This window comes from Canis lupus, chromosome 1 (assembly GCF_003254725.2).
Source record: "Canis lupus dingo isolate Sandy chromosome 1, ASM325472v2, whole genome shotgun sequence".
NCBI lineage: Eukaryota > Metazoa > Chordata > Mammalia > Carnivora > Canidae > Canis > Canis lupus.
Genome location: NC_064243.1, coordinates 100826302 through 100838427, shown reverse-complemented (window position 1 = coordinate 100838427; position 12126 = coordinate 100826302). Strand labels below are relative to the sequence as shown.

The 12126-nt window shown below is 48.3% G+C and overlaps 3 protein-coding genes across 6 annotated transcripts in view; 2 read left to right on the top strand and 1 right to left on the bottom strand.

The window, feature by feature from the left end:
* LOC112644933 (zinc finger protein 420-like) overlaps positions 1-12126 on the top strand; it is an 87836-nt gene that overhangs the window by 73716 nt on the left and 1994 nt on the right.
* Positions 292-12090, top strand: LOC112644932 (zinc finger protein 419). 2 transcript variants are annotated; one of them, XR_007404099.1, is made up of 6 exons: positions 292-528; positions 2438-2476; positions 4421-4547; positions 4720-4951; positions 5053-5151; positions 11894-11934. XR_007404099.1 is itself a non-coding variant. In XM_025423721.3 (5 exons), exons 1-5 carry the CDS (start codon positions 496-498, stop codon positions 11948-11950), a joined length of 372 nt encoding a protein of 123 aa, XP_025279506.1. In that variant the 5' UTR covers positions 292-495; the 3' UTR covers positions 11951-12090. The 2 variants fall into 2 exon arrangements, 1 of the variants encoding a protein (XP_025279506.1); XM_025423721.3 differs by lacking the exon at positions 4720-4951 and having other exon boundaries at positions 5053-5168; positions 11894-12090.
* The window catches only part of LOC112644929 (zinc finger protein 599-like), a 31230-nt gene continuing 25487 nt past the window's right edge, over positions 6384-12126 (bottom strand). For 2 of the 3 annotated variants that reach the window (XR_003126892.2, XR_003126891.3), the window contains exons 2-3: positions 8057-8243; positions 6384-6898 (exon numbers count right to left, since the gene is read on the bottom strand). The gene's annotated coding sequence lies outside the window, so the exon portion shown is untranslated. The remainder of the gene's footprint in view (positions 6899-8056; positions 8244-12126) is intronic. The other variant, XR_003126890.3, reaches the window with a different exon arrangement.

Genomic DNA, 12126 nt, shown 5'->3' with positions numbered 1-12126 from the left:
TCGTGGCTCTCAAGACTTTTGAAGTCCTTTGACAGAAGGAAAGACTGTAGTACCAGCTGCGTAGGAAAACTCAAATCTAGGCCCATCTGCATTTAGGATGGTCTCTGGAGGAGAGCCTCGTACAGTTTCTGAGCCAGACTTCTCTTGCCTGCCATCTCTGCCTGTGGGCCCACTTGCTCCACGCGGGGCGCGGTGGAAACTACATTACCCGAAAGGCGCTGCGCCCCGCGCCGCCCGCGCTCTGCAAATGAAAGCGAAGATTTCTAGCGTGCGGAACGCGGTGGGCGGGGCTTCTGGCGCGGCTGCAGGGGCGGGCGTTTTCGGGCCTCTGGGGCCGGTTGGTCTGAACTGAAGTTCAGGAAGGGAGCTGTGGGGTTGGGGTGACGAGAGCGGGAAGCTGCAACAAGAGGTGGGGCTGCGGTACCGCAGCGGCGCGGGATCGGGGCCCCCGGTGCTGGTCCTCCTCCCCCGGCGCCGCTCCGCCCGCAGAGTCCGATGGCGGCGGCCGCGCAGAGGGACCTGGCTCAGGTAGGCGGCCGCGGGTCCCTGGGCCTCCCAGCCCGCGCCCAGCTGGAGAGAGCGGCCGCACTGCTGTCAGCCAGTGTGAGGGGTGCGGGAGGGCTACGGGGACAGGGCCCGCACTCGTGTCCTAAAGCTACGGTCGGTCACGTGTCCGCAAGGAGCAGGTCCCGGTGCACTGGAGACCCGAGTGGCTGGGCCTGGGCTCCGAGGGCTCGGATGGCCACGGACTGTAGTGAACAGAGGACCGACGCCCACGTGTTGCTTAGAGTTTTCAGAAGCTTCTGAGGGAACACTGCGGGAGAGGGTAGGGTAGGATAGGGTGGAGGAGTCCGTACAGTAGACAGTCGGAGCATGGTGGCCGGAACTGGACGTACTGACGGCCATCGAGGGGGCGGACGGATGGGGTCTCTCAGGGATTTTAAAAACTGGGCAGGATTCCTGGATGCCCAGATGTGGCTGTGACAGAAAGAAGAGAAGGAAGGACCATCTGTGTTTGCATGCATGCATGCATGTATGTATGGTTCCTGAAAATACGGGGAAGGATGTAGATGGGGAAGTCGGTACAAGGAGCGGGTTTCAGGGAAAAGAGTAGGAGTTGAATTTGGGACACGGTGATTGGAATTACCCTGTCAAGTGCAGGTGTCATTGGCGTAGCTTGCTCACATCTAAATCCTGGGGATGGGTCTTGGCTGAAGATACCCAAGATGTGGTGGGGATTCCTATTTAGGAGGGAGAATTTTAAATTCTTCTTTCAGATGGGCTTGGGGGTGGGGTGTTGGCTACTTTCAGAAGGGTAATCCCAAGTGGTTCTGGTTAGTGTGTGCAGAAGTGCAGGGTTATAGGATCTAAGGACCCAGGACTGGAATGGAGCCTGAGATGTTCAGTGGTTTAGGTTTGCCACTCTGGACTCAGCAAGCCCTCATGTCCAGTCCTTGTGGAGAAAAGGAAGAGTCAGGTGAGTAGGGTAGCCTTTTGGCTCTTACCTTCCCCCAGCCTTTGGAGCAGGAGGGATGAGTAGCTGGAAAGACCCCCAGCAGGACTGCTTTTAGGAGTGTGTGTAGTAAGCAGCCAAGTTGCCACCACACTAGTATCTACTGTTTGCTCAGGCCCAATCCCCATTTTATTAACCTGTGAGTTATATGAATTAAGTTTTACTTAAACATTAACTGATAAAAATACATGTATACATATATATACATTTGCACATGTGTGTATATATATACATATGTAGGCATTAAAATAGCATGGGTTTAACAAGTTAAATTGATGTAAGTACTTCATGTTGGTTGAAGTTTTATTTTTTTTTTTTTTTTTTTTTTTTTTTAAATTATTTATTTATTTATTTATTTATTTATGATAGTCACAGAGAGAGAGAGAGGCAGAGACACAGGCAGAGGGAGAAGCAGGCTCCATGCACCGGGAGCCCGACGTGGGATTCGATCCCGGGTCTCCAGGATCGCGCCCTGGGCCAAAGGCAGGCGCCAAACCGCTGCGCCACCCAGGGATCCCCTGGTTGAAGTTTTAAATATACTGCTAAGCAACTGATTAAAATCAAGGGCCTTAAATATCACATTCTCTTAATTAAAATGTATGTACAAAACTCATTTTCAATACGTATCAGTTTATTTGCACTGAAAATGTTGACAAACGTTTTAATTATGAGGTCAGTAAAAGTCACTACTAATTGACACATAGGAATGAATTTGATACACATCATGGCCCCATGAGGTGGGTACCACTATTTATCCTCATTTTACAGATGACAACACTGCAGCACAGGGAGGTTGAGTATCCAATGTCACACAGCTGGTAAGAGGCATCCCTGAGGACTGAAGACCAGATGGTGTGAGGGGCTTGGGTTGACCTTTGTGGCGCAACACTGTTGCCTGCCTCTCATGGCTTTCCTTTTCTGTAGGTTCCTATTGCTGCAGATTTGCTTCCATACCATGCGGAGGTAAGTGGGGGTTATCTTCAAACCTCACCCTCTTCAGTTCCCACCTGTATGGGCTGCTGGATTCTGTGACTCTTTGCTTGCAATTATCTCTACTCTTCCATCCTAGATCCCTGGAAGGTGATCGCCTAAGATCAGGGGCCTGAGTCCAGGGCAGGAATTCTATGGATTGGTTCCCATTTCTGGCAATCAATGGTGTGATGTTTATAAGATGTTACAGTCATGGTGATAGACATTAGAAAATGCTAGAAGAGAGGCTGGGCTGGGAATACTCATGAAACTTTAGGTCTCTATTGTGTCTGGTGGAAACAGTAGGAAACAAATAAGACCTAGAATGGAAGCCGGGAGCTGGGCCCCTATTCTGGAGTGGTGGGAGTCAGGGAAGGTTAGCAGAAGACGGAAGTGACAGGACCAGACTTAATGAGCTGTTCCTGTTGCAGAGCAGACAGCAGACTGTGGGGAGGAAGCAGCTGCAGTAGTCCAGGTGAATGTTAGTGTGGGCTGTGGAGATGAGACATGTGTTGGAATCTGGGTCTGTTTCTTCAGTAGGTCCAAGCAGACTTTCTGATGTGGAGGGTGGGAGAAGGAAATGGAAGAGGCAATGGTCACTCAGGGATGTTTGGCCTTAACAGCTAGAAGCAGGCAAGTACCACCATGTCAGAGTTGGTGGTAAGAGTCATTTTCAGTGGGCTTATAAGTCAGGTTTGGGCTATGTTGAACTGTGATGCTTCTTCAGAGACCCACAAGTGGGTGTGTTGAGTGGGCACCGGGACACACAAGTCTGGAGTTGAGGTGAAATAGTCAGATTGGATACCCATAGTATGGATGGTATGTGGACTAAGATGAGCTGTGGATCAGAGTTGGCAGGAGCATCTTCAGATAACAAGGAGCAGAGTGTGGGGCCAAGGATTGAGTCTCTTGTTGGACACCTGGATGGGGGTAGTGGGGTTTCCAAAGACACGTGAGAGAGAGAGTAGTGTCCATGCGACAGGGTGTAGGCATGAAGTGGGTCTAGCTGATGGCCAGTGGACATGAGATGGATATGGAGACAGAGTAGTGAGGTTACAGTGAAGCTGGTGCTACTGCTTATTCATTCAGCTCTGGGCTTCACAGGCTCTTGTTCTGACCCTTGCTTGGACCAGGGGATTAGCTCAAGATCAAATGGGATCCAATGGGACAATTGTAGGCCTAGCATGAAAGACAAGTGGGCTTGGGCTTCGAATAAGCATCAGAGGAAACTGAGACAGGTAAGGGAACACCTTTGCAACACAACTTGAAAAAGAAGTGGAAGAGGGCTGAGGGTGTCTGAAATCTGTGTGGTTCCTGGTGGCTGAGGATGAAGCAAGGATATGGGCCAGGCAGGAAGGCCTTGAAAGCAGGCTTGGGGATTGCTTCTAGCAGTCAGGGTCGTTGGAATTCTGGGACAGGATGGGATTCTGATTATGTTTGCCAAGCACCCTCTAGATGGCATGTGCACACTGGCATGTGGTGAGGCCAAGGAGATGCATGATGTGATGTAGGGGGTACTGGTGGCAGTGAGGGGTTGGAGGGGTGGCAGTGAAGGCAAGTGTGGAGTGACGTGCATGTTGGGCAGGAGTATAAACTCATGGCTCCAGGCTCTTGTACTGGGGGTTGAAGAACAGTTGCCCAAAGTTAGTTGTGTTTGGTAAGCACGATCTGGGGCACCCCAAGTGAATTGTCTGGCAGAAGGGTGAGACTCTGCCTCAGGGGCCCAGAGCTCAGATGGCATTTATCTGCCCACCTGTTGTTGCTGAGGACTGAACATAGTGCTGACTGGGATAGTAAGGAACAAGTAGGCAGCAGTGGCACAGCGCTTGGTATCTCCTTTGAGGTGGGGAACTCTGGAGGAGGGTAGACATTTGTGGGGATGCCTAGAGTCCTGGGAAAGGAAGCTACACACATAAATTCAACTGTCCCTTTTGACAGGGCCATGTGACCTTTGAGGATGTGGCTGTCTACTTCTCTTGGGAGGAGTGGGGACTCCTTGATGAAGCCCAGAGACTCCTATACCGTGATGTGATGCTGGAGAACTTTTCACTGATGGCCTCTCTGGGTAAGGTCCTTACAACCCACTCCAGTGTCCTGGGCTGGGTTCTGCTCTTCTCCTTACTTTAGGGACAGGTATCGCCTTCCCAAAGCTGGACTGTGGGTATTTCTTCCTTCCTCATGCTCTTGAGTAGATATTGTGAGAGCCTGGACTGTATGTACTACTTCTTCTTTTCTAGAGCTGCCTCAGTACTTGCTGCCCCAAAACTGCAGGAAAAGATTTGGGAATTAGGAGTCTTGAAGTCAGCCTAATGGATCACACCCTTTTGGCCTCTCCCTGGCCTGGGATGCTGTAAAGATCTATGGCAGCTCCATGCCCCAGGTTCTGCTCTCTTCCTCTGGCTGCCATGGGATGCGCCTATACCTGCAATTGAGGCACTAAAATGGCCACTGCTTGACTAGGTTGTTCTTGTAAGAGTTTCCTCCAAGATTCTTCTGTAATACTTTTGTTTTCTTTCCTGTGGTCTGTTGTGGAGTGGGTCACTTTGACCCACCTGTTGTCTCTTCCTTAGGACTTGCATCTTCCAGGACTCATGAAGTTAGCCGATTGGAGTGGTGGAGAGAACCCTTTTTGCCTCCCTGTGGAGTCATGACTGCAGCCATGCCAGGAGGTACTTGGAGGGCAGAGGTGGGCAAGTATGAACTCAGTGATGGGCTCAGGTCATACCAGGAATCCTTCTACTGAGCCCTGATGATTTGTTGCCAAGGCACAGTCCATGGCTGATTCCCATCTTTTCTTTCTCAGTTGCACACGTTTTATGTCTACTATGATTTCTGACCTTGGGCTATTCCCCATCTCTGTCTTCTGTATCTCATGTGGTCCTCCCCACTGCTCCCTCTGCAATGCTCCCCAGCAGTAGCCTTGTTTTGTATTCTTTATGTTCATTATGTTCAACAGGTCTAGAGAGAGTCATGACACACAGTGGGGTCTATGTGTGTTGGGTTCACATGGGAGGGAGCACCCAGGGAGTGGGCTTAATCAAGCAGAGGGAAGCAGAGAGTGAGTGAGGACCTATGGGCAAGTGACTTTCCGGGGCCAGGAGGGGCGTACACAGAGTTAAGTATAAGCTGATATCATTTGGAACATTTGAATGTCACTAGGTCACAGGAGAGGGCAAGAAGGGGGACTTGTGACAGAGACCAGCCTTATCACTTGGTTAAGCTGGTCACCTGAATGGAGTGCTCACAGCCTGTTTGTGGGATGTTGAGTCAACAGGACAACATGAAGTTTAAGAGGTTATAATACAATGAACCCTGTGATGTCTCAACATCATTAATGATACTGTGACGGGTAATGCTTGCCACCTGAGTTGTGGAGATGTTATAGGTAACTGGAATAGCTTGGTCTACCCATCAAAGGCAAGCTCTGACATAGGTGACAACTGAGAGGAGTACTATTAGACATATGATGAGGGTTTGAAACCCAGGCCACAGGTGGGCACTGTGCTTAGTGGGGAAAAGCCAAGAGAACAAGTTAGGTACCTCTTGGTTTAAGGGAATCTGCTGGGAGATTTTGGTTATGTTATGGAAGATTTTTACCTCTTGGCCTAATCAGAGCTTTGCTTGTAGCTGTTTAGAATGATTGATTTACATATAGCGGGAGGTACCCTGAATAGCACCAACACCTTCTTTCCTGGCTAGTTAACAGTTAAGCCAGACTGTTATCTATGGCTCTCTGGGCTTAGAGAGACTCATTTGCTTGTTGCATAGGGACAGTGTTTATTTTATTTTATTTTTTTAAGTTTTTTTTATTGGAGTTCAATTTGCCAACATATAGCATAACACCCAGTGCTCATCCCACCAAGTGCCCCCCTCAGTGCCCATCACCCAGTCACCCCAACCTCCCACCCACCTCCCCTTCCACTACCCCTTGTTCATTTCCCAGAGTTAGGTGTCTCTCATGTTTTGTCACCCTCAGTGATATTTTCACTCCTTTCCCTTTATTCCCTTTCACTAATTTTTATATTCCCTAAATGAATGAGACCATATAATGTTTGTCCTTTTCCGGTTGACTTATTTCACTCAGCATAATACCCTCCAGTTCCATCCACGTCAAAGCAAATGGTGGGTATTTGTCGTTTCTAATGGCTGAGTAATATTCCATTGTATACATATACCACATCTTCTTTATCCATTCATCTTTTGATGGACACCGAGGCTCCTTCCACAGTTTGGCTATTGTGGACATTGCTGCTATAAACATTGGGGTGCAGGTGAGGGACAGTGTTTAATGTAGCTTCTGTATGTGATCTTGAGAGGGTCGCAAGAGGTGCTGGTTGGCACTCATGATATAATCTCGTTTGACAAAGGCTGCTGTACTGGGGCCAGCTCTGGTGTCTCTTGTGGCTGTGGCGAATCCTGTTAAGATAGGAATAAATATTGCCAGTTTTGCCTGGGGTTAATAGCACAAGGGAGATGCCTGGTGGATAAAGAACCATGGGGATCCTCTGTAACCACTGCACCTTGGGGTTTGGACTCATTGGGAGTCAGTAGGGAAAAGTTTATAAAGTGCTATGCCCATGGGTTTGGCTTGCAGTAGAATCCAGAGATGCTGTTAGTTACTGATTTATTGGAGAGAGAGAGCATGCAAATGGGGGGAGGGGCAGAAGGGGAGAATCCCAAGCAGACTCTGAGCTGAGTGGGGAGCCTGATGCAGGGTTTGATCCCACGACCCTGAGATCATGAGCTGAAACCACGAGTTGGATGCTTAACCGACTGAGCCACCCAGGTGCCCCTGAGGTGCTGTTATTTAAAGTATATGGGCCTGTGAGGTAGTTAGCATTAAGGAGGGCAAAAAAACCTAACATGGGAAATCGGTCAAGTGCAGTTGGCTCCTGAGCACAAGCAGTACGTTTGTGGGGGTGACTTGATTATAAAGTGCAGCCATCTAGGAGAGTATAGTTGGGAACAAAGGCAGATGGTGTAAGCAAACAAGGTTCTTTGGGGGGACCCTGTCTGGGTCCTGACAGTATAGATTGTGGAGTCACTGGGCTGTTTAAATTATTCATGGACAGGGATCCCTGGGTGGCGCAGCGGTTTAGCGCCTGCCTTTGGCCCAGGGTGCGATCCTGGAGACCCGGGATCAAATCCCACATCAGGCTCCCGGTGCATGGAGCCTGCTTCTCCCTCTGCCTGTGTCTCTGGCTCTCTCTCTCTCTCTCTGTCTCTCAGTCTTTCATGAATAAATAAATAAATAAAATCTTAAAAAATAAATAAATAAATAATTCATGGACAACTCAATAAATGTATGTTGGGTTCCTTGAAAGATAAAGGCAAACAGGGGCTGTGGCTGGTAATAGGCACTGAATAAATTATATTGCCCAGATCTATCACAGCAAAGTTGTCACTGGGCACACTTGGGTATTTTCAGTTAGTTCAATTATGTTAGGTGTTAGAGCCTTGATGGGGAGAACTTAAACTTTAGGGTTTTAATAATCAATAGTAAGTGGCACTGTGGGTAAAAGCCTTGAAGACTGGCCAAATATGATTATTGAAAGGCGATATGGGAATAATCACCCTTTCATTTAGTAGATCTTGTATAGCACTCTTGAAGGCCAGCAGTAGTTTCAGATGATACTGTGGTGCGTTTTCGACCTTCACCACCAGGAGCAGGCCTGTAGGTTCTCATTTGGTGATTCTTACAGGCAGGACGGAGGACCTTGGCTCATTCAGCTTTGTATGTGGTGTGCACTGGCATCTTTGTCTAGAACAGAAAAACTCAGTGTTAGGGGTCACTGTGACAGGTAGCAATTTAATAAAGACCACTGCAGTATTGACATTGAGAAATTTCTTTGCCATAAGTAATTTTACTGGCATTACCCTGTAGTTTAAAGGGGCACTTCCTTTAAGTCTGAATAGGTGGCTTGGAATGGTGGTGACTTGGGCTCCAGTCGTACATAAAGTTAGGAAATGTTTAAGAATTCCAGTGAATTAGCAGAGTTGTATATGGGTAATTGTCCTGGGGACTGTGACAAGGCCTGAGGACTAGCTGAATCCTCACTGGAGGCCTTGACTGTTGCCATTTTTGGAGCTCGAAGCATCTTTGGGTGATTCCAGAGGAGTGGTTCCCTGAGCCACCAGACCTGTGGGTAATATGAATGAGGCTCTTTGGCTTTTTTTTTTTTTTTTTTTAAGATTAATTTATTTGAGAGAACACAAGCAGGGAGGAGAGGCAGAGGGAAAAGGAGAAGCAGATTTCCTGCTGAGCAGGGAGCCCAATATGGGGCTCAGCCTCAGGACCCTGAGATCATGACCTAAGCTGAAGGGAGCCACTTAACCGACTAAGCAACCCAGGTGCTCCTGGTGAGGCTTTTTAAAAGATTTTATTTATTCACTCATGAGAGACAGAGAGAGAGAGAGAGGCAGACACACAGGCAGAGGGAGAAGTAGGCCCCACTCAGGGAGCCCGAATTGGGACTCAACCCCGGGTCCCCAGGATCACGCCGTGGAGTGAAGGCAGCGTTAAACCACTGAGCCACCCGGGCTGCCCTGATGAGGCTTTTTAAATACTTCGTTTAGTTGTAATTTGGGAATGGTTTGCCTAGTAGTTAGTTCGCGGGGTCTCTGTTGTCAGTAAGTCACCTGGGGGCAGTAGGGGTGAGAGGAAGTTGGGAAAGATGCAGACTGAATGCTATAGATGGGGGTCCTGCATACTAGGAGGCAGAGTATGGTAAATCAGACTTTGTGAGTCAGAGTAGGTGGAGCCCTTACAGCATGTTGGGAAATTAGTTCCATTCTGTTTGGTGTGGGACATGTCAATAAAATTAAGCAATGTTGTCCTGCATTGAGAAGGCCACCTACAAGAACAACTCCTAGACTTTGTGACAAAGGAGGCCTCCTCTGGATAAAAACCACTCAGGATTTTTCTTGTCTATGTGTTCAAAGTACTGATAGATCCATTCAACCATTCCAACTTTTGTGGAGGACCATAAGGGCTTCTTGATAGTTCTTTTTTTTTTTTTTTTTTTTCTTCTTGATAGTTCTGTTGGCCATTTCTAGGCCATGAAAATCCAAGTCAGTAAAGGCAGGGCTTCTGAATCCTGAACGGTAGTAGAAGTTTCAGATTTCTCATCTGAGGCTTTTATAATCTCATCAAAAGTTTTGGCCTGTCACTCCTGCTCTGGCATTTGGGTGCCTTCAGCTAAAAATGTCATGTGGGACTTGAACTTGGTGGGCCAGAGGATCTTTAAGTAAGTTAATGCGGGGCACCTGGGTGGCTCAGGTCATGATCCTGGGGTCCTGGGATCAAGTCCTACATCAGGCTCCTCGCAAGGAGTCTGCTTCTCCATCTGCCTATGTCTCTGCCTCGCTCTCTGTGTCTCTCATGAATAAAACCTTTAAAAAAAAAAAAAAGTAAATTAGGCATCTTAGGCTCTTTAGTAATGTCAGCAGCTGCTTCATCTCTGGGGCTCTGAGCAGGAGTTGCAAGCCTGTATTGAATGTTCTCAGTAACCAGTGAGCTCCTTTCCCCCTTCTCTTTACATGAAATCTTTCAGAATAGTTTGGATTTCCAGTCTTGTGAAGTTATGAATTTTAATTTCTACTTTCTGTATTCTCGACCTGCTGGGTCTGGAAAGACCTTGGATGCTTCCTTCCTATGGGCCTGTCCATATCTTAGGATGAGCTCAGCTGGATTGGTATCCATTGAGAGCTATGGTGGCCTGATGTCCTTTGGGAATTGGCCCTGGACCTTGGGAGCAGAGTTGGCAAGTTGATAGACAGCGTCACTAAGCAGAAATGTTTCAAAGGTTTTTACCTTTCTTGAATTATTAGCTAACTTCCTCTGGTTATTGAGAGTGCTGGAATGAAATGTTCCTGCTGAGCTTCTAGGCCATTAGATGTTGTGCCACTTATCTCCAGAGGTAAGACCTGGGATTGATACCCATGAGATTGGGAGGCAAAGAGCAACAGCAGCAACACACGCAGTGGAGGAGTTGCCAGCAGTACTGACCCTCACAGGGTGCCATGATAGACTTCCTGTGAAGGTGATGCAGTATATCTGCTTAGGACTGAGGAGCAACATGGACTTGAATGGGAACACAAAAAACCTCCCAGTCTTGGTGCCACAAGTCCACAGGAGTCATCTCCCCAGTGCTACCCAGCCCTTCTCTGTTGACAGATCTGCTAATAGCCAACACCTGACATACAGTGTTTCTTTGGTGGGTGCAAGGTTACCCTTTCACTCTCAACCTCAATCCCAGTAGAGACTTCATAATATTTTTATCCAGTTATACCAGTCTATCCCTTAACAGAGAGCACCAGGAGAACACGCCCTCTACCTCACTAGCACCCTGTGGAGTCAAAACTGGCTAGAAGTGAAGTCTCAGGGTATTGTAGGAGAATGAGCTCCACAATTTAGGATGGAAAGCCTTGGCAGTGCCTGAGAGAGGCAACACAGAGCAGCACAAGGCAGCACACAGGAATGCCAGCACAACACTCAGCTTTCCCAGATGGTAGGGCCCAACTGGGACAGCTGGTTAGTAAGCCAAGCAGTTAAGGGGCATTTCCTAAATCCTCCCTTATCCATGAGCAAACCATCCTATTTGTGATGCCAGTCATTTTGTATTCACTTATAAGACAGGTGCAGCCATAGGAGGAGACAGTAGAGGCTCAGGAATAAACAAAATTTATTGTACTCGCAGGTCTGAGAGACAGTCACTGAATTCTGGGAGGAGGGTCCCCTGGGAGGGAGTGCCATGGGAGTGGGCTCAACCACGCTGGGGAGAAGTAGAGAGACCTGCAGGCAGGTGCCTTTATTGGGAGTCAGGGTGGGATGCACAGGGAAAGGAATGAGGGGACTGCACTGGTGCATTTGAATGGTGCTAGTTCCCAGTCAGGGGAGGGTAGGAAGGAGGACTTGTGGCAGGAGCCCACCTTATCAGACTAGTGTGCATGGTTGCAGAATTCACAGCCTGTTTGTGGGGAGACTGAGGCAGCAACAGAATATGAAGTTTTTAAGGTCAGATACAGGCTTTCGCTGAATATGTTATGAGGTGTGCATGTATCCTTAATAGTCCTTGAACACCAGCTATTCAGTTGCATTTGGTTCTTTCCTGTGCCTGGACACGCCTTTTCACACTGTGTTACTGGGTCATCATCAGCCTTGTGGAAGGCTATTTGCAGAGTGTGTTGGAGACCCATTCCATCCTGTGTCCTTGCTGCTCATGAGGCTCCCACCAATCTGCGAGCTTGCTGGGTCTAGCACCACACAGCAGCCCTTCCTCACCCTGAACCTCAGGCCTGATTCTGCCAGTAATGTGATGGACTGTTTATGGGGTGTGTGAGACACAATTGTAAGCAGGTTACCTCCTCCCACTGAAGTCCATGTACATTTCAGCATCTCTTTGCTTTCAGGTTGGTGGCATAGAGCAGAGATTGAGGAAGGACCTCTTGAGCAGAATGTTTACCTAAAAGGAGTGCTCAGAGAAAAACTTCAACACCAGAGGCTGCACTGTGGAGAGAAACCATTAAGGAGAGAAGAGGCAGGAGAGGTTGGAAAGGACTTCCCAATTAGTTCTGGTTTTCTCAGTCATCAGGTGACCTGTGACGGAGGGGAGCCACAAGGAAGCACCAAGAGCAGGGAGGCC

Excerpts from the sequence above, each read along its gene's own strand:
- LOC112644932 (XM_025423721.3), top strand. The coding sequence starts at position 496 with ATGGCGGCGGCCGCGCAGAGGGACCTGGCTCAG. Across the intron at positions 529-2,437 it reads CGCAGAGGGACCTGGCTCAG|GTTCCTATTGCTGCAGATTT; the intron begins GTAGGCGGCCGC and ends CCTTTTCTGTAG. Across the intron at positions 5,169-11,893 it reads GAGGTACTTGGAGGGCAGAG|GTTGGTGGCATAGAGCAGAG; the intron begins GTGGGCAAGTAT and ends CTTTGCTTTCAG.